This window comes from Alosa sapidissima, chromosome 20, assembly GCF_018492685.1.
Source record: "Alosa sapidissima isolate fAloSap1 chromosome 20, fAloSap1.pri, whole genome shotgun sequence".
Taxonomy (NCBI): Eukaryota; Metazoa; Chordata; class Actinopteri; order Clupeiformes; family Clupeidae; genus Alosa; species Alosa sapidissima.
The window spans coordinates 15,078,525-15,106,024 of NC_055976.1; the positions used below are offsets into that span (position 1 = coordinate 15,078,525).

At 44.9% G+C, this 27,500-nt stretch overlaps 2 protein-coding genes across 2 annotated transcripts in view; both read right to left on the reverse strand.

Annotated features, from left to right (window-relative positions):
* The window catches only part of mtnr1al (melatonin receptor type 1A like), a 29,926-nt gene extending 23,586 nt beyond the window's left edge, over positions 1-6,340 (reverse strand). The window contains exon 1 of the mRNA XM_042073930.1: positions 5,790-6,340. Within this exon, the coding sequence (XP_041929864.1) occupies positions 5,790-5,919 (130 nt within the window). The 5' untranslated portion in view covers positions 5,920-6,340. The remainder of the gene's footprint in view (positions 1-5,789) is intronic.
* A 3,117-nt stretch (positions 6,341-9,457) lies between these two features.
* fat2 (FAT atypical cadherin 2) overlaps positions 9,458-27,500 on the reverse strand; it is a 56,227-nt gene continuing 38,184 nt past the window's right edge. The window contains exons 18-24 of the mRNA XM_042073928.1: positions 27,375-27,500; positions 25,769-26,603; positions 24,373-24,527; positions 16,281-16,788; positions 14,552-14,705; positions 12,806-13,353; positions 9,458-11,505 (exon numbers count right to left, since the gene is read on the reverse strand). The exon at positions 27,375-27,500 is cut by the window's right edge and continues 72 nt beyond it. Coding sequence (XP_041929862.1) covers positions 10,952-11,505; positions 12,806-13,353; positions 14,552-14,705; positions 16,281-16,788; positions 24,373-24,527; positions 25,769-26,603; positions 27,375-27,500 — 2,880 coding nt within the window. The 3' untranslated portion in view covers positions 9,458-10,951. The remainder of the gene's footprint in view (positions 11,506-12,805; positions 13,354-14,551; positions 14,706-16,280; positions 16,789-24,372; positions 24,528-25,768; positions 26,604-27,374) is intronic.

The window sequence follows — 27,500 nt, forward strand, 5'->3', positions numbered from 1 at the left end:
ATCGGTACTACGACGCTGATTATGAAGTTGATTTGTTGAGCCGGGGTTAACCTAATTGGAGTTTGTGCGCGTTCACATAAAAGGGGCGGGTTGCAGCGCAAGTCACCACTTTCAATGATGACGCGATCACCTTATTTTGCGGATGAGGAATGCACAATTATTATGCCAAGTTATGAGGAATTAAAACCCACTCTACGACAAAAATCAAATACGTCGGCAGTGAACAAAGCAAGGCAAGGCTGTTGGCAACGTATTGCAGATCGGGTAGCCTAAATGCCTAAAAAAAGTAAAGTTTTATTCCCACATGTTCTTCAAATATGTGTTACGGAGGATTAGTAGCTTGCGGAATGTCTGAAATGAGTTGAAATAATTAAATAGCCTATTTTGAGTTCATAGAAAGGCCTACAGATGCAACACAATTCAGAAGTGGGCATATAGATTACAGTAATAAGGATAATTTAATGTTTAAGTAGCCCCCATTGACTGATAGTGTATGCCTAATCCTGTGAACATTTCAGATGCAACACCATTGCCAAACGCACATGGCAGCAGGTGAAAATGAAACACAAAAGCATTATTCAGATAGTAGGTTTATATAGTTATAGCTTGCATTAATATTTCTTAATTATGAAAACATGTAGGCCTAGCTTATAGCCTTCACTTGGCCTCTGTTTTACAGCTAACAAGAAAAAGGTGTCTTTGAACACTAAAGGCACCAGAGTGTTTTACAGTAGCAGAGGAGTTGGCCATCGCAAATAATAGTGGAAGGTCGATTATGGAGGGGGTTGAGGGAGGCATTCGGTCGGATTCTGGTCCTGTGGAAATGTGTAGCCTTTATGTGCAGGGTACAGTAATATGACATTCAATTCAACAAGTTTGTTAAAATGGTGATTTTAATTTATTAGGCCTACTGTAGGCTATGTCCCATTTATTTTCGGACATACAGTATTCTTGCTCAGATGTTCAGCACCGATGGAATAAATGAATGTCCACGTACGGGCATTGCTGAGACATCTTCCTAGATCATCTGACAAAGATAACGAATTCCCTCGGCTGACAATCTCTTCATAGAGAATATTGTCCGGGTAGCCTATATATTTTCTGGCGGTCTCTAAAACCGGCTCGCCCTGCGAAGAGAGCCCCTCACGATTTGCGCTCCAATGTCGTATGGATCATCCAGGTACGGCGACATTGTTAGTGGAGGGGTGGTACTTATAAAGGGTGTGGTTAACGGAAACCTCGGGTTAACCAAGAACATAACCTGCTCGGAGCAGGTTTGAGATGCAGCGTAAATTGCCATGGCAGCATACCTCGGTTAAAACCTATCCACCTTTCGTAGTACGGGTTAATCGGGAAGTTACGCCACACGTGATCAAGTTACTCTCGAAGTTACGCAGATAAGCCAGTAACCCCGCTTCGTAGTACAGGCCCCACGTGACTTCTCAAAGTAAACGGAAACACTAAAACAAAAGGCTACATTAAGGAGGAAAAGGCAGTGTGCCGAGAGACCTGCCCCAATAGCAAGTAAGATAGATACTCTTTTGATCCTGCAAGGGAAATTTCGTCTCTGCATTTATCCAATCTGTGAATTAGTGAAGCACACAGTGAACACAGAGTGAGGTGAAACACACAATTAATTAATTGACTTGACTTGACAAAATATATAGTATCTATAGAATATCTCAGAGTAGGCTTGCCCTGAATCGGTTTTACTACACAGAAGCTAAAACTGCCACTAGTCCATAGAGCACTTTTAGCTGCCCCTTGGGGTCAAAAGATTTAGCGAATAGTTTTACATGTAATGTCACAGCCACTCTGACAGTAGAGCAAGGGGAAGGTGAGAGGTTGACAGCGACCGTGCCATCTCTGCATAATTCAGTGATTCTTACAGTTTTTCTCGATAGCTTTATAGTAATGCTTGTGTTCAACTCAGACTTCACGTTTTCAAAACAATTACAGATTTTCACAGAATTCACACATTTCTCACACCCTTTTGCAAAACAGTTAACACAGATGTCATTCAAAGACCCCAAACTATTGGTTTCCCCATGCTAAACAAAAGGAACGCATATTTTTACAGGTGCAGAGATTCCTTGCATAAGTCTGAATCACTGATGTCACTGTGTGAAACTCCTTTGCACAATTATTCAATCAGCAATCATTCATTATTCATAAGAGATGCCATGTCTGTTTGCAAGTATGGATCTAAGGCACACTTAGAGAAAGTACTGTATTGCCTATTTGGTGAAGAAAACAGTAAAAAAAGGTGTTTACTTCAATGAAAAATGACAAGTTGAAGTTCAATGAAATTTGTCTAGGTCTAGGTGGAATGATTGATTGAAATCACACAGTGATTTGACAACAGGATGTGTTATTTGAAGGCTTTGCTTTTGCTGCACATGTTTTGAGAGAGTAGTAGCCTTTTGCAAGCAAAATGTGTCATTTTGGCTGGAATGCTTTTGGTTCAGACATGGGTGTTAACTATTTTAAAAACGTGATGTCAGAGTTGACACAAGCATCAAAGCGATCGAGAGATACTGTAATGCTTGTGTCAACTCTGACATCACGCTTCCAATTCAGCCTTCATTTTTTTCCTGTCTGTGCATTTTTCTGGCATCAGAAAAACTGTGAATAGACTAAATGTATTGAATAAAAAATAATTGTATTAATTCCTCCCAAGATATAACAGTCATTGACATGTAAGACATATAGTCAGCACCTTGACAAGACACATTTCATGGAACTACAAATTCTTATTTTTCATTTTAATACACCTACAATAAACAACTGGACTTGTCAGCTTTTGTACTGTTTTCTTCACCAAACAGGCAATACACTTTCTATGTACATTAGATCCATACTTGCATATAGCAACACAGAACAGATGTGGTATCTCTTATGGATAATGAATGATTGCTGATTGAAGAATTGTGCAAAGGAGCTTCACACAGGTGTATCAGAGATTCAGACTTATGCAAGGAATCTCTACCACCTGTGAATAGATGTTTTCCTTTTGTTTAGTGTAACGGAAGCCAGCTAGCTTAGCTGAGTGTGTGGAACGTTGGTAAACCTCACTCCCCTGAGTGCTGTAGGCATGCGAGCTAGTAGCCTGTGCTTTTAGCTCAACTGTCAGCACGCTCGCCTGCCGATCTGAGGTGCTGCTGTTCGCAGGTTCGAGTCTGGTCGTGTGCAGGGCGGAATCGCGCAGGTTCAACACAACACAGGTTACATTAGCACAGGGAAACCAATAGAATTTGTGGTCTTTGAATCACATCTGTGTTAACTGTTTTGCAAAAGGGTGTGAGAAATGTGTGAACCCAATGAAAACGTGAATACATTTGCAAGAGATGACTTCTGCTGCGAAAAGAAGGTGTTCATGGAGACCAAGTGGATCCCAGTTTCTTTCAGGTCAGAGCAATCGAGAAAAACTGTATTAGAATGTCTCTGAGGCTCGATGGTGTTTTAAGCCCCCACTGTCAACTTCAAGGCAGCCATTTACGAGGCTCAATGTATCTCCACACTTCATTGGTAGACTTCCGAGGGATTCCAAAAATAATTCAGTGGAAATGCATGGATTCCAGTTTCTTCCAGTAGCAGCAACGGGAATCCATGCATTTCCACTGAATTATTTTTGGAATCTGATCCCTTATCATACCTGTTCATTCTTACTTGTTGCTCGACTTATCGTGACTAAATTCAAGATGGCTGCAAACGCTAAACTTCGTGAAGACACTGTCTGTATAAATCGTCTTGTAAGTAAACTACCAGTGCTTTTTCAAAGTTCTCAATGTCTCGGAAGTCTACCAATGAAGTGTGGAGATACATTGAGCCTCGTAAATGGGTGTAAAACAGTGATTTATTTGCATGGCTAGCCCGATGCCGAAGCCCCACTATTGAAAAAGCTGTTGGTAGCATCGGCTAACTAGCGCCAGATTTTGGAGTGCAGGGGACAAGCCGAGATGGGCTATGAGACATACGTTCACACTCGGTATCATGTTTCAATACACTTTAGGTCAATATCACACCGGAATTCTCCTTTAAAACACTCATAAGAGCCTAGAAAATAATCCAAATCTTATTATTACTGATGCATATGTGGTGTTTGATGTTGGCATACATATTTTGACTCATTATGTGATTTTGCTCTTCATTTTGGTTGATTAAATTAAAGATTTATGTGCAAAAAAAAGCCAATTTGATTTTTCAGAGCAACATGTTATGGCAATACCTGAACGCAGACCTTACTGATCATTACTATTCAACCCTCCTTACTTTCAATTGCGAGTTGAAATTAATGTTAAATGATGACATACATAGGTCTGCAGTACAAATGTTTTTTAAATTGTAGCTGAAACGAGTACAAAGGATCTTTAATCTATTCATTGAATTCATCGTCAGAACAGGAGCACAGAGGATGCCATCTCTATGGCACTTCACTCTGCCCTGTCCCACCTTGACAATAGTAACACCTATGTAAGAATGCTGTTCATTGACTTCAGCTCAGCGTTCAACACCATCATCCCCTCCAAACTGATCACCAAACTCAGTGAACTGGGCATCAATACCTCCCTCTGTAACTGGATTCTGGACTACTTGTATTGCATTCATTGTGTCTACACTTGAGATAAATAAGTTTGTTTTTTCTTTTATCACATACACATATATTGGTAGATGTTTTTTCTTTACCTTGACATGTTTCGACGTATACTTCCATCTTTATAAGAAGGTCACACGGTGGAGTAGTGTGACACGTTTTTATCAGCTGATGTTGTTACAGAGGTGTGATCCACCTGTCAGTTTTTTGACAGGTCCAGCGGTGGTATCGGTTGTTCTCCTGCTTAATGACTCTGGCATGCACACACACACCCATTCTCATCAACAGGACTGAGGTGGAGCATGTCACCAGCTTCAAGTTTCTGGGTGTCCACATCTCTGAGGACCTCTCTTGGACCCTCAACACCTCTACCCTGATCAAAATGGCTCACCAGCGTCTCTTCTTTCTGAGGTCCATCTGTCTCCTCAGATCCTGGTGAACGTCTACCGCTGCAACATCTGCAGTTAGGGTTAGGCAGTGGCGGTTCTAGACTCAATTACTCCCCGGGCGAGATCCCCCCAAACAGTCATTTTTTTATTGAGACATTTTAAATGTCATTTTTAAAGCAACAACAGGCAATTCTGCACAAACAAGCAGATGGCAAACAATGAGATGGCAAAATACTGCTTACAGCATTGCCAAATGACAATGAGGCAATTCTGCACAAAACCGTATTAGAACTTAAATAAATACACAATAGGCCTATATACATAAAAGTGGCAAATATAATGTCTGCTGTCATATTAAATTAGGGAGGAACAATTAGTTCTTTGGTTACTGCCTCGAATAGGCTACTATGCTTTGCACTCTTTTAGTTATGACTGAATGATTGTTGTGATTAAACTGCCGTCACGGATTTGTTGCAAATGCCAAGTGTTCGTCTTTGAAACTAGCCTACCTACCTTGTTACATGAAAATTGCGTTGTCTAAACAGCAACGTTAACCAAAATGATGGAAATAAATAATCAGAACTTTTGAGGTTTTGACCGTTTTGTTGCAAAGCATAATCCATCTCATGGTGAAATTAGTTGTTGTGTGTGTTAAAACCGAATTATTATTTTATAGGCTAAGCATAGGTATCATTGCAAGATGGCTAACAAACGTAAAAGTTATACTAGGCTAGGCCCTATCAATTAACATTGACGTTAGCCCTTCACTCATGACATGATACTGTTATTATTAGGACATTACATACCTTTATCCTTTGCTCGTTTCTCCTCTTCTACTTTTCTTTTTTTTTCGGAACTGGGCACCTGATGGCTTTGACCGCTTTCTGTCCATCGTGTTTGGCACTCGACAGTCGACAACAATCCACAAATTCCCATGATCCACTCGCGACCACAGTCAAGACCAAACCAATTCACCTGGGTGACCTCTTAATCGTTTTGTCACCTATTTTTATTAGCCATTTCACACAGTTAATTAAATGTGCAGGAATCATAGGTCTGCATTCATAAGATTATGAGATGTGCGTTGTTTGGAAGAAAGTCAAGGTGTGACTGATTTTAGCCCACTAATAGACTGTTGTAGGCTACTATACAGTGGATCCCCATTCATCCCCCCTTTCCCGTTTCATTAAGGAGACCCAGAGGTGAACTGTCCCCCGCAAACCCCTCCCTTCGCCCCTTCCTCTGCACAGTGCAGTGCAGTAGGCCTACCTTCTGAGCAACAGGGGCGCCAATTCCCTAATTCCTCACACAAGTGATGGATAATAGAAAATCGTTTTGCGACGTTTATTATTATTATTCTTTTATTTATTTATTTTTTAAGCGCTCGTGCCGCCCCCTACAAGATGCCGCCCCGGGCGACCGCCCGGTTCGCCCGTACCTAAAACCGCCACTGGGGTTAGGGTAAGTTCTTTGTAGCTTAAATAGCCTACTAAAGCCTTAATATTCACAGTCTGTGTAGATTATTATAGGCTACATTTGCAAATGCAGCAAACTAAGTTTGCCATTAAACCATTGATCAAATCACAGCACTGGCACTTTAACATAAATGTTAATGTTACCGTTAACGTGGGCAATTATCATACCTCCCTCGTCCTCCTCATCTCTCCTCACTGTTCCTCTCCTTCTGCCTCTGTTCAGGAAGAATTTTCTGATGTCCATCTATGAATAGTTTATCAGAAGGCTATGTTTAGTTTTACAGTAGGATAGCTTCACAAACAGTATAGGCTACTTTTACAGGACTCTCTCTACACTATACGTAAATCATTATTAATTCTCCGCATGTGTGCATGCATCCTACGCATGGTGTGAGTGTGTGTGTCAGGGAGAGAGCACAAGCTGGTAAACTATTGCTAAATTTATGCTATAAATTTGACGCTAAGCATCGAAAAACAGATGCTAATAGTCCATGAGCCACAGGCCCAAAAAGAGGCGTGTCACTACCACTTGGGGGGGCAAATTCTCACTATATTTTTCTGAAAGCTACATATCTCTGGAGTATAAAATGGTATGATAGCAAGTTGAATCGTATAATCAATAATTTGACCACAGCATCACCTAGTGTGCCTGGAATAAGCAATGTGACCTATATCTCAATTTTGACTAAAAAATAAGCTTTCCCTTGTGTTAGTAGGAAAGCCTATTAAATTCATGCAGTGAGTACAGGCCTACTTATGCCTATGTGTTTCTGGCTTCCTCCTCTCCATCACAGATGCTTATGGAGTGTCAGGAAAAGGTCATAAATCCTTTCAGTCACCGGGTAGCATGAGCATTAGCGGCTCCTACGAGGTCGAGGCCCTTTATGATCTTCGTCTTTCAGTGTATACTGACCTTCTCTTCTCATATCCATTCCTCACCATAACAGCCTGGGTCAACGGGCAAGAGTCAGGGTGAGGCAGCGAGAGAGAGAAAGAGAGAGAGAGAGAAGAAGAAGAGGAAATAGAGCAGCAAGAGTCAGATAAAAAAGAAGAGACAGTGACAATCAAACTGATAATGAGACAACAAAGGCATTGAGAGAGCAAAAATGAGAGAATTAAATATAGACAGAGAAAGTGGAAGAGAAAGAGAGTGAGATAGAGAGAGAGAGAGAGAGAGAGAAAGAGAGAGAGATAGAGTGAGAGAAAGAGAGAGTGAGAAAGAGAGAGTGCCAGGATAAGTGAAAATCAGTGATAATGAGGCCAGACATGCAATGGGAGAGAGTGAGAGAGCAACAGAGAGAGAGAGAGAGAGAATGATGGATAGAGAAACAGAGAGATGACAAGTGTGTTGTAACTACATGTTAATCAGTTCCACACCATGATAACAGCATCATCTCTTCGAAGGACTCATGATTAGATACGAAGCCTGGTTGAGAGGGCTTAATTATGACAGAATAAAACAAAACACAAGTAGATCACATCTTAGCAGACTTCTGCACAGACATCCTCTAGTCCTTCCTACAGCTGACGGGAATACGAATTGCAATCTGCATGGACCAGTTGCTCTTTCTGATAGCATTTATTCATAGCTTTAGAAAGTGATGTTCTGCCACGATGCACAGGACAGAAATGACAACACAGACACTTTTGATTAAATCTCTTTTCTCAAAGAGAGAAACTGCTTCAAAACACCACACTTTCCCACTTGGTTTCAAAATCAAATATATTTATTTATATAGTCTTTGCATATGTATATTTTATACATCCACTGTCCATATACTCACTGGACTGGCACATTTCTTAAGCGCATACACATAATACACCCATACAGGACACAACTTTCCACTACAGAGGACAAATACACACACACACACACACACACATTGTGGTCTAACCACAGCTTCGAACCAGCCATCACGAGCTGCCCGTTACACAGCAGTGACATGATAACACTTCAACATTTCAACCGCTGTACACTAACTGTGATTTTTATACAGCAGGGACAGTTGTGGAATCCAAACACTTTGCTGCCAGATTCAGTGTCAACTCAATGGCACCTCTAGATCATTGAAGTTAGAATGTGAAGAAGGGGGAAGGGGGGCTGTTCACTTGAATCAGTGCATGCAATAGCTCACTGTACGACCACTAATCACAAAGCACATTGTTGAAATGTAGCATATCAAAGAGGAAATTCACAATCACTCACAACTTCCAATGTAAACAATATGGAAATGTATGAAACAAATGCTACTGTCTCAATTGCTGAGAAGCAATGAAATCTGTATTGACCCCTTCACGGTTCACGTCACAAGAAAAATGTGCGTGCATATCGGAGTCAGAAAGCTTTCCCTCCCATTGAATTGTGTGTGTGTGTGTGTGTGAATTGACTGAAACGTCAAGGAAACCTCAAGAAAAATGGCTACCGGTACTTGTACTACTTTTGGTTGTTTGCTAGGTTGCTAGACAATGTGGTAGAAACATGGAATCAGAAAAAGAAGTGTTTTTCATCTTTAAAAAAAAAAAAAAAACATTTTTATGAAAAATGGTGTGTCCAAAATTATTCATACCCTTTTTTAACAATCACTGGAAACATCTTTATTTGCCATCACAGCTCTCAAAATGGTTCTTATAATACCTACCAAGCCTCTCCATGTCTCTTATTTAGAAAGGGTTTAGCTGTATTCTGTTATAGTTCTCTCACCTCACATTTGCACTCAGACAACCTGATTACTATCTGGCAAAAAGAGAACTCGCGGCCTTATTAGGGCTTGTTTTTTAGAACAAGCACAAACAGACCATTAAACAGACTGTATACAACCTTAACCTAACTTAACTGCTTGCAATATTAAACAGTGAATTTGCTCAGTGAAAGGAACTCAGTTCAGCTTAGTTCAGTGGAGTAGATTTCCCTCCCCATGAGTGGGTTAACATCAGTGCATCAGAGACTCCAAACATTTTTAAACCCGGTGTGACGGGAATGTTGGGAAATTAACATTCTAAAGAATATCTGGGTTCATTGAATTCAACATAGAATTTTAGAACCTTCAACTGTTGCGGAACTTAGAATGTTCAAAAACCTACACCTTTAAGGGTTAAATTAATACTTCAAGCACATTTAGTACATATCCCCCTATACTGCTCTTTCTCTGTCACAACCAACCAGACAGACAGCAAGCATGTTTACATTAACATAATCATATGTACAACATTCCATTCAACTGACCCATCTGTACATGCCCTCTCCTTATAGTGGGGGACCCGCCCCCACAGACTGAAATTTAACGACTTAGCTAGCTTATCTTAGCACAGATAGGTCTGCAGCGTTGGGGCATGTGGAGTGCTCTTTTTGAATATTGGGGGAAATTATTGTATGGTATGGCTGTCTAGCAGAACAGGGAGCCTCCAGAGACGCTTTTCTTTTTGTCTTTTTCTTTTTAAAAGGCTCACAGGGGAGATACACAGACCCACACACACACACACACACACACCCTCCTGTTGCTCTGTGAAAGTTAATGTGACACACTGCTGAAAGGTGGTTTGATCGTCAGCCTCTCATCACTCTCAGCTCTGCGAATTCCTGTGTCTCTGTACTTTCCGCAGCGACGGCGTTTGATGGATGTGGTGGTTGCTCGGCCTTCATCAAAAACACCGCTTTTTTTTTTGCCTTTTTTTTTTTTTTGGACAGCTCTGCAGTTGGGTGTCAACGGAGGAAAAGAGGCAGGCAGAGAGAGAGAGAGACAGAATATGGGAGGACAAGCAGAGACTGTAAACAGCACTCAAAGATATCCTGTCAGGGAAGAAAAAGAGAGAGAGAGAGAGACGGAGAGGGAGGGAACACTCCAGGAATTCGGGTGGAGTAGAGAGGTGAAATGATGGAGTCTGGAGCGCAGTGGGAGAGGTGGCATAAAACAAACTCTGCGATCTGACTTTTACTCTCAGCTGTCCAGTTCTGTGTGATCCTGCTGTGCTCACACAGAGCAGCCAAAGCAGTCTGCTCAGTTGGCTGCTGCCTGTGAATCGAATAGACACTTTATAATAATGATAATAATACTGTTCAGGGTTCGGACAGTGTCTGCCAGGAAATTCCAGCGGGATCCCAGCTTTGAGGCCTGTTTTTCAGCCACCAAAGAGCTGCTTCCCCCTGGGATACTCAGTGCAGTGCAGACTAGTAGTTTAAACAAAAACGGCAGGACATTTCATAGCACAATCAGCATCCAAAACCACATACTGCAGTCAACAGCCTAGCAAGTGTGTTATGCATAATGTTACTTCCTAAGGAATTGGCAGACTTTTGAGCAGTTCCAAGAAACTGTGCAGCTCATGGGATAGTGAGCCTTGCTTCCACTAGGGATTTAGAGATGATGCTGAACTGGAGATTCAAAGTGGCGGACGCACTTAATACATTACTGGCGTACTATTTAGCCCACTAGGAGGCCGTTCTGGGTGCAAAGGTTCAGACAAAGGACCTCTAAACGTGACCTCTGTGATGTCCTTCAGAACATGACCTCCTCGCAGCTGCCGTAGTCGCTCTCCACCATGTCCGAGCCGGCGTAGCTCCGACGGCCGGCGTTTCGCGGGTTGCGCGGCGGCTGGGGCGCGGCCTGCCGTGAGCGGGAGCGCGGTGAGCGCGGAGGGGTCCGGCTGTCGGAGGCGTAGGACGGCTGCGCCACGCTGAGCCGCATGCTGAGGCGCTGGTAGGCGCTGCCCCCGCCGCCCGACACGTTGTCCATGCTGCGGGCGTGCTGGGACGGGTAGTAGCTGACCGCCGTGTACTCGTTGGGGCACTGGGCGCTGGGCAGCGGCTGCCCGTCCGGGCCCAGGAAGTCGTCCAGGTTCTGGTTGCTGTAGCAGGGCGGGAGAGGGGCGCGCCGGTCCGATCCCCCTCCGATGCCGCCGACCCTCTCCAGCGGGAACGGGAAGCCGCCGAAGCGCGAGTTGCGCCGCGAGTCGCCGGACGTCGACGCCGGGTAGGTGCTCTCCACGATGTCGAACTGGGGGAACTCCTGGACCGCTGGCCGTCCGAAGTAATCTGGGTCAGCTGGATAGACTGCAGATGGGGAAAGAGAGAGGGAGAGAGAGAGAGAGAGAGGAGAGAGAGAAAAGAGAGAGCGTGAGTCATTACCATAGCAAACACTGCAGGGCTCCCTGAAGCGCCGGCTGTCTCAGATCCTCTCTCGGGCCTGACCCACCTAATTCAGCTGATCAAAGGCCCCGTGAATGTGCTGAGTGGAGCAGGACTGCTTGAGCAAAGCCGAGACACCCCTCGCATGCAAAACCACTAATACACACAACACACAGCCCCACCGCTCGCTAGCTAAACGCTAATCGGCCCCGTTTCCTACACTGTGTACTCTCATACAGCACTCTCATACATGGGGGTTTTTTCCTGTTGAATATTTCCAGGTGGATGTTGTCTCTTAAGTGCACAGCAGAATTTAGCTGAACAGGTTGTGGTGAAGTGCCTGAAGAAGAACTGCCTGTGGCCCTTGGTGGTCATTAATAAAACTCTTGACCTGTTTCTGTGGCTCAGTCAGCAGCAGCACCACACACGCACGGAGAAAACTGCGGATCATGGGGAACATTCTGTGTTTGTTGTGTGCGGTGTGCGGTTTGTCTGAGTGGGCTCCTGAGAGGTTAACGAGCGCTTAATTTACTGTGGGTCCGGCAGAACAAACAGTGACGCAGCTGCGCCATGCATCATTTAAAACTCAACGCTGCTCAACCTGGCTCACACAGACAGAAGGCACACTCTTTAGCAGAGCAAGACTCACTCCATTTAATGTGTGTGCGTGTGCGTGTGTGTGTGTGTGTTTGTGTGTGTGTGTGTGTGTGTGCCACTCTTGTCAACTGCGCAGGTTGCTGTGTTTGGTATGTGACAGGGCTGTCAGCACGAGGCTGTATTTTAGCCTAAGAGTGAAAGATACGGTGAGGCGAGAAACAGACAGTGAGACAGTGAGAGAGCGTGCAAGGGGACGAGTGGAATAGTAAGAGACAAGGTCAGACAAAAAGTGAAAGAAGGAGGGAGGGAGGGAGGGAGAGAGAAGTGAGAGTAACAGATAAAGAAAAAAGAGGTAGAGAGACAGAGAAAGACAGAAGAGAAGGTGGACTGCTAGTATAAACATGGTACATGTTTCTGTGATTATTTAGGTAGTCATAACTTTCCCATCTCAGAGGATTTCCTTGTCCACATACTATTTCCTCTCAGTCTAACAGCATCCTCAAGTCAAGGATAGAGCAAGAGCAACCCATACATCCAGGGACAGCATCAATCTGCATGAAACCGTGCATGGACGTCTGCAATTTATGCATCAGTGTAGGCAATGTATGAATGGTGAAGCAGTGCCCACCTTCATAGTCCAGCTCCCAGTTGTGTTTGGCGATGGACTCGTTGTCGGAGGTGGAGGGAGGGGGCGCAGGCTGTGGGAGGTTAGGCGCCACCTGGCACACGACGGGAGCCGGGGGCTTGGCGCTGAGGAGGCTGCCCCTCTGGGACTGGCCGTGTTGCTTCAGCGTGCGGAAGGGGGTGTTGTGGTCCAGGTCGCCGGGCCGCGAGCCGATCAGAGTGCTCATCTCCATGGGGGGCGAGTCGTCCCCGCCACCGCCGGCCGCCAGCATCATGCTCTTGGTGAGGTGCGGCGGGAAGTAGCCGTTGGAGTCCTGCACGCAGACGGGCTTGTGCTTGCGCTGGCGCACGTAACGCTTGCGCAGGTACACGAACGCTGCCACCAGGAGGAGGAGGCCTATGACTCCCGCCACGATCTCCACCATCTCCAGGTAGGTGATGCCGCGCGACACCTGGGGCAGCGGGTCGCAGTGGAAGGACCGGTCGGCCCGCTTGCAGTCGTAGCCACTGGGGCAAGGGTTGGGAGAACAGGGGTCCAGCAGGTTCTGACACCTAAGCATTCACAAAGGGGAGATCAAATCGAGAGGCAAATTTAGAGCTTTTTGTTTTTAGAGTATTTTCAGACAAGTCGATACTATTGTAACACATACAAGAACTTACTGTAAGTGGATTTGGTCTAAAGGCATGATGTATCTAACAATTACTTTCATCATAGCATTACATACATTAGGTAGGGGATAACGGCCGCCGAGGTGTCCTGTTATACGGAATGAATGGACGAGGGTGAGAGGCAAAGAATTCCCTGACGTGCAGCGGAGGGGAGTTGCCTCTGCCCATGTCCATTAATTCCGTATAACAGGACACCTCGGCAGCCGTTATCCCGCTTATCACCCGGTTGCCACTATAGGCAATAGTCATGCCTTTATAGCACGCAAAGGAAACAAGCAGTTCTGTTTAAAAAGAAGCTGACTTGTTTGTTCTTGTACTTAGTTTGTTGTACAACTTTCTTTGGCCCCCTATAACAGCGATAGTGTGTGCAGTTAACTTGTTTACAGTTGATTCCATTGTTGAGAAGCCTGCTTCCAGGCTCAACCGTCGTCCTACTATGGCAGTTATACTGTAGGTACCATTCATAAGCATTGATATGGAATGGTGATTAAACCTTTTTTACCAGATCTACTTCATAGGTTCAGATTTAATAGCCACCCCACCAGCCAATCAGAAAAGAGTATTTCTTCTCTCCGGATGATAACATACATTAACTACGTCAAAGTACGTAAAGGAACTGCACCTTAGGATATAATGCATAGAAGTGCCCTTGATTGAATGCTTGTGTTTTTGTGTATGTGCGTGTGTGTGTATGTGTGTGTGTAGGGGTGTGTGTGTGTGTGCATGTGCGTGTGTGTGTGTGTATATGTATGCATGGTATGTGTGTGCGATGTGTGTGTGTTTGGTATGTGTGTGTGTGCGTGTGTGTATGGTATGTGTGTAATCTGTATGTGTGTGTGTGTGGTATATGTGTGTGTGTGTGTGTGTATGGCATGTGTGTGTGTGTGTGTGTGTGTTTTTATGGTATATGTGTGTGTGTGTGTGTGTGTGTGTATGGTATGTGTGTGTGTGTGTGTATGGTATGTGTGTGTGTGTGTGTGTGTGGTGTGTGTGTGTGTGTGTGTGTGTGTGTGTATGGTGTGTGTGTGTGTGTGTGTGTGTGGTATGTGTATGTGTGTGTGTGTGTGTGTGCATCCCTCACCTGCTCCCCTCGCTGTGCTGGGTGCAGTTGCAGAAGTAACCTTGTGGCTTTGGCACACACAGTCCTCCGTGGATGCAGGGCTGGGAGGTGCAGGGGTTGTCTGCCAGCTCACAGCTCACGCCAAAGAAGCGGCCGGGACAGCTGCAGCGCACGTCTGTCACACACACACACAAACACACACACACACACACACACACACACACACAAACACACACACACACACACACACCATATAGGTCAGTCAGGAATGACTAACACTATCTCTGCCGCCAAGAGACTGAAGGTGGAGGTAGCTGCAGAGGAAATTGACCTGAAAACTGACCGGAGAGGTGGTGGTACATTGGATGTCCTACATGTTCTACATAGTGGTCATGAATATGCAGAGGCCATTAATCTGAGAGTGTTCATCTACAGGCCGTCACGGTTTACGATGCCTCATAGGTGTCACAGGTAAAGATTTCTTTTAAAATTGATTTCTTTTAAAAGTGATTATGAGCATCAGAGTCAATATGTGAATCCATGCACATGACAACATGCTTAAAAAGTCACATGGTAAGTTACTTAGTGATGGTGTTACTTTCAGGAAAAAAGTCTGCGCCGGAACTATAAGTTCATTATGAGTAAACTTGCCATGCTTAACTTGGAATGAACCTATTTATTATAGCTATTATCGGCATTGGCAGGCGAAAAAACAAACAAAAAAAAACAATTAAAAGTTTGTTAATAATGAGGCTATTGATCCTTACTGAAATTGGATAAATTGCCTTAATTAAAATCCTCTTGTGTCCTGAACAAACTCTCACTCATTCAGAGACACAATAGTTGCGGCTCTGAAAATCACTGTTCTTTGGCTATTTTAATCATAGCTTTGACAAGCTGGTTTCTATCCTTTCATTGCAGTCGGTGTGTATTTTACGAAGTGACGTACGCCTGTCACACTTTCATCTCCCTCATCTCGCAGTCGTTTATGCGGAGGCTGGCCGCTTTAGAAACCACCCACCCACACACACACACACACACACACACACACGGCGTTCTCTCGTCTCTCTGACTGAAGCCACAATCCTACAAATCACATGGCATTGTGCCAAACGACAATGGTAATGACTACTTCCCTGCAGATGAAAAGGGAGAAAATGATAAGAGTCCAAATAACGCTGAAGCTTATCCACAAGCCTGGGGGCTTTGTTGCCATGTGTTCTTCCCTATCATCCATTATCATATTGACAGAGAAAAGCTACCTGCTTCCTGCCCGCCGTCATGGTTACCTTCCCCAAGGAAAAGCACGCAAACAGACCGAGCCCCGATATCCCACTGTGACATTTCACAAAGTTTTATCTTTCCCATGCAGCTGCCCATACAGACTGTCAATGCCATTTATATGACTGATTTTTATATTGGGGTTTAAGGTAAGAGCACTACAAAGGACCGCCTCATTTGGATCTGCTGGTATATTCAGGGTAATGTGCAGCATCCGTTTAATTTTAGTCAGCGCACGTTTTTTTACTAACAATGCTGGATTACTCCTTTATGTTACTTTTTATGATTGATTTTCAACTATTTCAACTATTTGTGCTTGAAAGTAAAGAAAGTCTCCCTCTCTGTTGTTGTTAGTCAATGGGAAAACATGATGAATCATAATGGCCATGATCATTATGCATTCAAACAGCTGAGTGCTGAGAAAAGAGGCGGACTCAAGCTGCGGTGGTTTCAAAGCGCTCTCACCCACCTCCACTCTCGTCCTCCTCGCAGGTGCCTCCGTTCTGACAGGGTTGGCTGGCGCAGCCGCCCTCCGCCGTGCAGCACTGGAAGATCCCGAACACGCGGCTGCCCCCGGGGCCGGACGACGCGGCGCGCCCCAGCTGGGTCTCGGCCGTGCTCACGGCCTGACCGTTGACCTCCACGCCCTCCAGGCAGCCCCGGAGGCCCCCGGCCGGCGGCAGCGACGGCGTGCGCTCGCGCAGCCGCTCCAGCTGGGACGCGGCGCCGGTGGCACCGGTGGCGAAGAGCAGGGCGCCGCGGGGACGGACCAGCCGGCAGGGCTCCGCCAGCGTCGCGCGGACGGGCGAGCCGCGCCCAACACCGTGGCCGTCAACGTCCAGGCTGAGGGACGTGCCGTTGACCTCTAGGCGGACACGGTGCCAGCGGCCGTCGGACACACGGTGCCCGCGTACGTGGAGGGTGCCGGGGAGCTGGTTGCCACAGCTGTGCTGGAAGTGCAGCTCTCCATCCTTGAGCTAAAGCAGAGGGAGAAGAGGGAAGCTTTAGTTTCAGGTCCATTTTTTATTAAAAAAGGAGTTTAGAAAAGCACTCATCATGCGGTCATGACGTGCACATTTGTAACAGGTCCTCTGAGAGACTTCAGTTGGGTTTGATGTTAATGATATCTCTGGTAGAGAACATGATGGATTATGAGTGGCATGGTGAAGGGATGTATTTTACCAATCATACATCAAGTACAGATAAGATGTGACAAAAATGTATCAATGTCGGGACCCGCATCAATAATGAAACATTGAGATCCAGAAATATGGGGAGCACAGAAAAAAAAACACCCTCGAGACGTAAGTCATTCTTTTTTGATATGTGCACCCCATGTTTAAAGATAGATGATTCAGCTGATCCAGAATGCAGCTGCAAGGGTCCTTATGAAAGCCAAGAGTTCAGACAACATCACACCCCTACTCAGAACTTTACACTGGCTCCCAGTCAGTCAAAGAAGTACTGCTCCTTGTTTTTAAATCACTAAATGGGAGGGGGCCCACTTATCTTGTAGACCTCTACATTGTTACCTAACATTCCTTCGAACCCTCCCTTATGTAATACGTTTAATTTATTTATGTATTTATTTATTTATTTATTTATTTATTTAATCTTCATTCTATATGTGCAAAAGCACGTTGGGTTGCCATTGGTATGAAATGTGCTATATAAATAAATTGCCTTGCCTTGCCTTGATTGACATGAGACAGAATGAGTCTATTAACCCTTAAAGGAGTACAGTCACGGTGTGATGGGAATGTTGAGAAATGAACGTTCTAAAGAATATCTGGGTTCATTGAATTCAACATAGAATTTTAGAACCTTCAATGACCTGAAATGTTTTAATTTGTTTGATGAGATTTCCTGTATTCTGGTGCATTTTGGGGATGGCCAATACTATATTCAATCAGATTCATAGCCTACATCCTGATTTGTTGATATTGAGCAATGATTCCATGCAAAGGCTTGGGCTTCAGTGCCCCCTGACCCCTTGGGCCCCTGGGCCTGGGCCCGGTAGGCCCGTGCAGTAATCCATCCCTGACGTACGGGCCAAAACCAGGCCATTTTCGTGGGTCTATCACTAGATGGCAGTCTTGCCAGGTCTCGCTGATCACTTCCCGGAAAGTTTACACAAGTAAGTAACAGCCAACACTTCATATTTCATGAAAGACGTTATATCTCCATTTCTAGAAAAAAACAGCGATTTTGATGAAAACTAGCCACTGTTTAGCTTGGGATTTCTCAGGAACAGAGGCGTGTAGAAATACACGGTTTGCACCCACCGAGAGCTTAAAGTCTCACCTTTTAAACGAGCCATTGTATGTGTTCATAGCTATAACACAGAATATGCTGTCGCTGTACAAAAATCATCAACAATGGTCTAGATTGCTGGCACTCTAGGACAAAGCTCCCGAAAACATTCAATGAGGCATTCAATGAGTTAAAAACAAAAAAGTAAAAATGAAGTCAAAACGAAATTGGAAGTGTAGGATCATTATGACACCCTCTGAATGCACGCCAAGTTTCGTGGAATTTCGTTCATGGGGGGCCACACAATAAATTAATTTATGTTACTGTACACCAACTGGCCTGTAGGTGGCCAGACACAGTTTTCTGTGAATATCTCGAGAACCGCAGGGCCTAGGAGGACCACCTTTTTTGTATGTTGGTCTTAAGGGGCCATGTCAACCCATCCCATTACCACTTATTTCATGTATAGCGCCACCTAGTTAAAAATTAAAAAGCAAAAAATTAGGTGTTTTAATCACAATATCTCTGGCTGACATGGTCAAAACTGCACAAAATTGAAAGTGTAGGATCATTATGACACCCTCCGAATGCATGCCAAGTTTCGTGGACTTTCGTTCATGGGGGGCCATGCAATAAATACGTATGACACATACTCACACAGTAGACATACTGTATGTGCGCATGCATGCACATACACACACACACAGGCACATACACAGGCACACACACACACACACACACACACACACACACACACACACATACACACACACACACACATAAACATAAACATGTACACGCACACATGCACACAATTCAAGAATTTCTCAGAATTATGAACAGGCAAGATGGGGATGGGGTTGTATAAAATGTATTTTACATGTGAAATCTATGTAACTAATCATGTTTTGGTACTTGTTGTCTAGCAGATACCATGAGAATTGAGTGTGCATAATGCAAATCAGTGAGACAGTTAGAATCATATATGCCTTTCAGCGTGACTTATTTTTGTGGAAAAAATGTGCTGGACTGGGCGGTGGCCATATTTTGTACCGCTCTGCGGTACATCTAGTTATTTCTATAGTTGAAACACTAGCAGATGCCTCATGCACATATATTGCCTCTGTGTAGATTTTACTAACAGGCAATGGCAGTGTACTGAATCATGAAAGCAAAATGTCTCAAATCTTCACACTCTTTGGTATGCATATCAGGTGGAGAAGTACTATGTGTTGAGATGAACCATACGAGGACATCGATGAATCAACGAGCATTACGATTAATTTTTATATCTGATATCTGTATCTGAATATCTGCATTTGCAGCAGAAAGGAAATTTGACTGCACACCTTGCATGGTCATCATGAGCTTTCTGTGAGAGAGACTATGCATGTAATATAGCATTACATTCAGTTCAGCAGATCTCACTGCCAAAACCCATAGAGCTCTAATAGCATTTGGCAAGCAAACTGCCCTAACACATTTCACCCAAGGCTGAAGAACACCTTCATCAATAATCTTAAGCAAAGAAAGAAGACAAAGGCCCAGCACGCACACTCCTTTCACGTGGGAGAGACGGAGGCCCAATGGCCCCTGGCAGTTCGGTGAGTGGATAACGGCACTGCTACCCCGAGAGGCCGATGCGTGTTCACCATCACGCTTCTTGGTGTTTTATGCCCCCAACGTTGTCTTCAAGGCAGCTCTGCCTGGAAGGCACTAGGGTTAGGCATGGGTTAAGGTTAGGTTTGGGATTAGGTTTAGGATTAGGTGCCTTTAAGTCAGCGGTGGCAGCGCTGCCTGGAAGACTCAGGAATACAAGGTCACTGTGTTTGAAAAGGCCCTGTAGTGTTTGCATAGGCTCTGTTATTATGCCCCATCAGCTAGTTCTAGCAGATAATATATTTATGCCCCCCCCCCCCCCCCCCCCCCCAGCATTGACTGCCGCCCTCCCTCCCTCTCCTCATTAAAACTGCATGCCATGACTTGTGCGTGTGTTTTTTTTTTTTTTTCAAATTAGCAAAGCATTACAGAGATGTACAGGGCATCCATTATTAATCTACTCCTATCACAGGAGGGTCTAATTGCTCCAGGAGTCTTCACAGGGGCCCTAAGAGGCGGTCCAGTTGGGGTATGGGACTCTCGGCTTCGATACGGGCAGGCAGCATGCACCCCGACCTGCACTTATTTGGCATTGCATATGCTTGTGTGCTGACGATATGGGATTTCTCACTGTTGCATTGTCTTGAGCTTCCCACTGGCATCTGACGGAGTGTGATAAATCATGAGTGTTATTTTGATTTGTCTCGTGTGTGTACTGTACGTGTCCAGCTTTTCAAAGCTCAATTTGTTTGTGTGACTGTGCATGCTAGTGTGCATGCATGTAAATTCTTGTCAGTGTATGTGTGTATATGTGTGTGTGTGTGTGTGTGTGTGTGTGTGTTGATTTTCTTGTGGATTATTAAACACATGAGTTAATCCCCTGTCAAAGATTAATATCCTAAGACTGGTGTTGTATGTGTGTGGGTGTGGGTGTGTGTGTGTGTGTGTGTGTGTGGGTGGGGTGTGGGTTGTGTGTGTGTGTGTGTGTGTGTGTGTGTGTGTGTGTGTGTGTGTATGTGTGTGTGTGTGTGTGTGTGTGTGTGTGTGTGTGTGTGTGTAAAAAAGCAACAGCTGAAGTTGGCCGGCATTAAAAATAGATGAACACATCAATCCGACTCCCACCTTGGGCATGATTAAAGATCCTCATTATCTGCAATTACTGGAATCCTCTGTTCAGCTGACGCTTCACAAAAAACACGAGACAGACTGAACGGGAGAGGATGAGAAAGACAAAGAGGAAGAGGAACACTCTATAGGTGCCTCTCAGGGTTGCACCCCGCAGCATGCACCCCGACCTGCACTTATTTGGCATTGCATATGCTTGTGTGCTGACGATATGGGATTTCTCACTGTTGCATTGTCTTGAGCTTCCCACTGGCATCTGACGGAGTGTGATAAATCATGAGTGTTATTTTGATTTGTCTCGTGTGTGTACTGTACGTGTCCAGCTTTCCAAAGCTCAATGTGTTTGTGTGACTGTGCATGCTAGTGTGCATGCATGTAAATTCTTGTCAGTGTATGTGTGTATATGTGTGTGTGTTGACTCCCACCTTGGGCATGATTAAAGATCCTCATTATCTGCAGTTACTGGAAATCCTCTGTTCAGCTGACGCTTCACAAAAAACACGAGACAGACCGAACGGGAGAGGAGAGGAACACTCTATAGGTGCCTCTCAGGGTTGGGTAGTAACGGATTACATGTAATCTGGATTACGTAATCAGATTACAAAAATCAAGTAACTATAATCAGCCCAGATTACAATAAAAAGATTATGTAATCAGATTACAGTTACATTGTTGGGGATTACCTGATTACATTTTATCATGCAAATAATGCAACTTTTTTAGGATAGCCTAGCTATCTTTTAATTTGACAAGCAGTTCATTCGGATGTTCACTTTTTAGACTTTTTAAAGATATAGTTAGGAACAAAATTATTCATAACCCTGGCAAATATTGATTTTCTCTTGACCAATATGTTTGTTCTCAATTAAAATGACACTTGCACATGCCAAAAGGTTGCAAGACAATGTGGTAAAAACATGGAATAAAAAAAAAGTGTTTTTATCTTTTTTAACATTTTTATTAAACATTGCGTGTTCAAAATTATTCATACCCTTTTTTAACAATCACTGGAAACATCTTTATTTACCGCTCTCAAAATGGTCCATATAATACCCACTAAGCCTCTTCATGTCTCCACAATGATTGTAGACTGCACCTTTTTAGCAGCAATCTGGGTTTTGAGGCAGGAACATTTGCCATCACTTTGGCCTTGTGCTCACTTTTTTGATGGATTGAGGTCCGCTCTAAAATGTTGATATTGTTCTCTGTTAAACATTTCTTGCCTTGTTTGGCTATATGTTTTGGATCATTGTGTGGTTTAATGTTCAAATGCTACCTTTTGGGGCAGCCATGACCTACTGGTTAGGGCATCAGCCTTTGGGCTTGCCAGTTTGACTTCACTAATTCACGGATTGGGATAAATGCAGAGACCAAATGTCCCTCACGGGATCAAAAGATATACTTACTTACTAACTTACATATTGGGGCAGGGCTAAATTCTTTGTCCAGGTGTGCCCTTATAAAGGTTAAGCTGAGTTGTGCATGTTTGGAGAAGAGCAGAGAAAAATAGAATGAGAATTCTTTCATCAATTTTGTGGTGGTGTCTTTTACTTAATGGGCATATTTATTGAAGTAATCTAAAAGTAATCCTAAAGTAATCAGATTACGTTACATGTTTTTGGTAATCCAACTGATTACGTTACTGATTACAAAAATTGCCATGTAATTTGTAGTTAGTAATGGATTACATTTCAAAGTAATCTGACCCAACCCTGGTGCTTCTCCTGTCCTGTCAAAGCGGACATCAAACACACAAGGCTCCACAACGACCCAATGTGAATTAGGTCCACCCATGACAGAAAACCTAATTACCACAATCAATGCACCAGCCCCAGACAACTGCATCTAAAAGGGTATCTTTTTTAACTGTTTCTATCTCAATGCAGATCTTGTTCCCCCTTAATAATGTTAGATCCTGGCTGTCACTTTTCATAAATGCCTGTGCTGGTTAACTGACAAGTCACCTTTTCTTCTGTCTTGCTTGTCTGGGGTGGATTTGTCCGAAAGGAAACCATTTCCATTTGAAGGGTAATTACTTTACTAAAAAGAGGGAAAAAAAGGAAAAAGTCGGCAGGACACAGGGGAGTCGGGTGTGATTGTAATTCTACAAGTTTTCCAAGCAGATGAGCTGAGCTTTTGTGTTAAGTCTGAATATTGATGAGATCTCACAGAGGCTGGTGTTCATTTGTTAAAGGTGCCGTGGAGCAGGAGACGTGGGACAGGGACATAAATCCTGTCATGTCTCATGTCAAAGTGTGTGTGTGTGTGTGAGTGTGTGTGTGTGTGTGTGTAGGTGTGTGCAAATGTCTGTGTATGTGTGTTTGTGTGTGTGTGTGTGTGTGTGTGTGTGTGTGTGTGTGTGTGTCTGTGTGTCAGTGTGTGTGTGTGCATGTGCTTGTATGTGCGTGCATGTGTACTAAGTGTGCATATATGACGCACGTAGGATATTGTATGCTGGTGGATTCTTGGATGACCATGTTTAGCCATTCCTTTTGAAGCGCCTCCATGACAATGAAATGAACTGGTGCGCCAGCACTCAATACCCAGGAGATAAAGGAGCAAGGAAAGAGAGGGAGTCAGAGAGAGAATGAGAGAAAGGGAAAGAAATGGTTTTGAGCCACTTATATGGAATATTCTACTATGATGCATAAATAAGCAGGCTTGTGGGAAATCGTGTGGCAGGCATTTGATGTGCCGGATGGCTGTTTTATCAAGTCTTGACGGGTGTATTCTTTATCTGTCTCATAACTCACAATGAGATCGCGATTCTCTTACACAGCCCCGCTGCTGAGCCGCTCAGCCGTACTCTAACTAAGCTGAATTCCTGCCTTCCTATACGCTCTGAAAGTATGATGAGGGTAAGAGATGATAAAACACACACACACACACACACACACACACACACACACAGAGACTTGTAGAAACAGACACATATGCATGGACATATGAAATGTCACCTATCTCACTCCTCAGTACACAACAGAAACCACAGAGTGAGAAACCCAATCAGTCGTCATAACAAGGCTACCAGCAAGCAAAGGCATGAAGATGCACAGATACTGCCAGGGGTTTACTGAAGCAGCGATATCAAATCAGTATCCTTTGCTCTCCAAAAATCCCCATCGGAATGCACACATTCTGATTAACTCGCACAGCAAATACTTTCAGCGGTATTCAAATAAAGAAAAATGACTTCAAACTTGAAAGGTCGTTCAAACCTCACCTATGTGATGTGTGGCCTTAGTGATGTATTGCAGAAATGAGGACTGACCTGAAGGGCGCAGTCTGGAGTCTGAGGACCATTTTATATGCATTTGTATATGCATACCACACAATTTGTATGATATACATGCACATTCTTTGAGTTGGGAAAACGTATATAATTATGTTATGAATTATCGCAAAACAATTATATGACATGACACCGTTATTACATATAGAATTTCTCTGATACCGAAGAACCTTTCCCTTTTTGTGTAGATTCCACGGTCCTGTGTACATCCTGTGTGTATTTTCTACGACTTTTGACCTTCACAACTAGAGTGTTGACATGAGACATGAGAGCGGGTGAGACCTCAGCCTACCTTTAGGGTTCCCCAGTCCGTTCCATTAGTGGCCATGATAACAGCTTGTTTCTGGAACGTCTTGATTTGGAGCGACAGGTGAAAGTGTTGCACCTGCTCGTCGGCTCGATAAAGGTACTTCAGGTAGCCGTGGCCGTCAAACTGAATCGCCGAGTCTGAAAAGGCAGAGATAAAAAAGCACCTCTTCAAAAACCCACATTACACTAATTTTCCCTTCTGACAACACCGGGCGCTTTCCAAACGCACCACAGCTGCCGCTGCGGCCTTTGCCAAAGCCTTTTGTTGTGCCACAGCTGGGCCCCTTTATTGTTTGGGAAATGGTTACATGAAATCCTCCGAGGTGAGCGGTGTTTGTTCCAAATCGCACAGCCGCTGCCCGCCTCTGTTTAATTTTTCTCACGCCCACTGCTGAGGATCAGTCAGAATGCATTTGGGCTTGCGGTTACGCTCCCTTTGCCAAATCATATGCGATAGCAATACCTGTGGATCATCATACTGTGGTGATACAACAGATAGGGATTAACCCAATTCCTCGGCGTCGATGTCCAGATTTCTCCATCGCCAATATGCATTTGGAAGCCCGAGAGAGAGAGAGAGAGGAGAGAGAGAGAGAGTGAGAGAGAGAGCATTCCTTGGCAGGGGATTTGGCATGATGGCGTTCAGCATACTTTCATGCTTGTGTTCCTCTGAGGCCTATGCCGGTCAGACTAGTCAAAACAGTGTGATAACTCACGGGGTGCTAGGGGTCTTGGGACACGGTGACTAACTGTAGCGTCTGTCAGTGCCAACAGGAAGGCCGACATTACAGAAAAAGGAGATAATTATTCCTACTGGCACCAGGCTCATCCTTCTCTAATCCCTTCAGGCGGAGCAGACACATTCCCAGGTAGAGGATGTGCAGACGAGGGGAGGAAATGGAGGATCTGAATCAGAGTTAGTCAAATGAACCTGGGAGATGTCCTAGTGGTACCACGATTAAACCGTGTGAAATAAATTACAATAAAATTGCAATTCTGTGTCAGTTTCACCTCACTCTCTCATACACTCATACAATCACACACACACACACACACACACACACACACACACACACACACACTCAGCTGGGTTAATAATATGCACCTGGTAATATGCACCTGGGGTATTGGGGAGGAGAGGTAGGCTACACTTCCCTAGTGAATTTAGATAACAGATGGGTGGATTGGTGGACATTAAGGTACAATATATACTGAAGATAAATGGATGGATGGATACAAAGACAGACATATTGCTAAGAAAGATAGATAGATTATATATAATTGTTGAAGTGAAGTGTTTTTTCAGAACCCTTGGAGGGACAGACAGTCAGACAGATGTAGTAGACAGACATAAAGGTAGAGTGTGGGTGATGGCTTACCGTTGCAGGAGCAGACGCTCTCCCAGCGGTGCTGTGGTGTGATGAAGCCCACCCTGGCCGTGGCATAGTGGGTGACTCTCTCCTCGCTCATGAGCACCGAGCTCCGGCAGCCACGCGGCGGGCACCCGGGCTCCAGGCAGCCGTCGTGGTGCAGCCGCAGTACACTCAGGCCTAGTCCCTCCTCGGCGTTGGCCACCGCCCCCGCCAGACGCTGGCTCGACACCACCCCTTCTCCTGTGTCTCGTCCGCCGGCGCCCCCTTGAGGCCGCCACAGCAGCAGCACGTCCAGCACCAGGGAGTTGGGCTCCTGCTGCAGGCTGGCGATGTGCAGCTCGTGCCGGGGGAGGCCGAGCGCCGCGCTCAGGCTCCTCTGGAGGCCCCGCCAGTGGTCGCCCAGGAACTCCTCGGGCGAGAGGCCGGCGAGGCGAAGCCCGAAGCCGCGGTCCAGCATGCGCTGCCTGGCCGCCCACACGTGCACACGCACCATCGCTGTCGCCGCAAAGGTCCCATCGGACACGCTGACGTTGAGCGCGTAGGCGCCGGGCGCCAGGTCCTGCTCGGCCACCACGCGCCCATCCGACTGGTCCACGGAGAAACGAGGGGTGCCACCAGCAGCAGCGGGCGACTCGGACACCATCTGGAAAGTCAGGACGTCGTGCAGGTCCTGGTCAGAGGCGTGGAGCTTGCCGACGACGCGGGCGGAGAAGGGGGCCCCGGGCGTGGTGGTGATGAAGACCTCCAGAGGGGACACCACCGGAGGGTACCGGCTCTGCTCCGTCACGTTGATCTTCACCACGCAGATGGAGGAGAGAGGAGGGTGACCGCTGTCCGTCACCTGGGGAGACACGCAAACACAAAGCATGAGTGAATCTGTCAATCATACACACACACACAAATAAACACACACACACACAAACACACACAAGAACTTTGCTCATAGACTGACTTTGCACTTAGCCCAGCATTCAAATGAAGGCCCTACATCTATCAAAACATATTCAAAGTTTTGTACTCTAATGAATTATTCATATTAGCTGCTATTCTTTATGCAAATGTGATTCAGATGCATCTCTCCAAACACACTTCCCTACACATTATAAGCACTAAATCTGCTGGGTGTTGACTGCAGGGAGACATGGTGCATTAAATAGCACTATAAACACACTTCCCTACACATTATAAGCACTAAATCTGCTGGGTGTTGACTGCAGGGAGACATGGTGCATTAAATAGCATGCTACTCTCCATAAACTATGTTTTCAAACACAAACTCGCAATTAAACTGGCACTTTTCGTAAATTGCGGTGCACTGTAGAAAGTAAACATTTCAGAGTACCAGTGTTGTACCCACACATTTGTCAAACAAAAACCACATCAGACATGTACATCTTTTAAATGATAACTCTTTTTGTTCTCGTAGCTACTTCCCAACGACTAATGACTATAAATGGCTTGTACTGTATCTAGCTGGTCATGCAAGCTGGTTTATTGATACGTTTATTGATAATTATTGAAAAAAAAAAAAAGGTTTTATCTGACTTTTCTTTCTCTTTCTTAATATGTTTGTCTTCCTCTCACTTATGCCCATGTTCTCATGCTGTCTTACCTGCACTTTGAGCAGGTGGTGGGCCTTGGTCTTACTCTTCAGGGGTCCGGCCAGTGACAGCAGGCCGCCCTGGTCCACATGGAAGCGTCGGTCCTCGTTACCGGACACAATGTGGAAAGAGAAGGG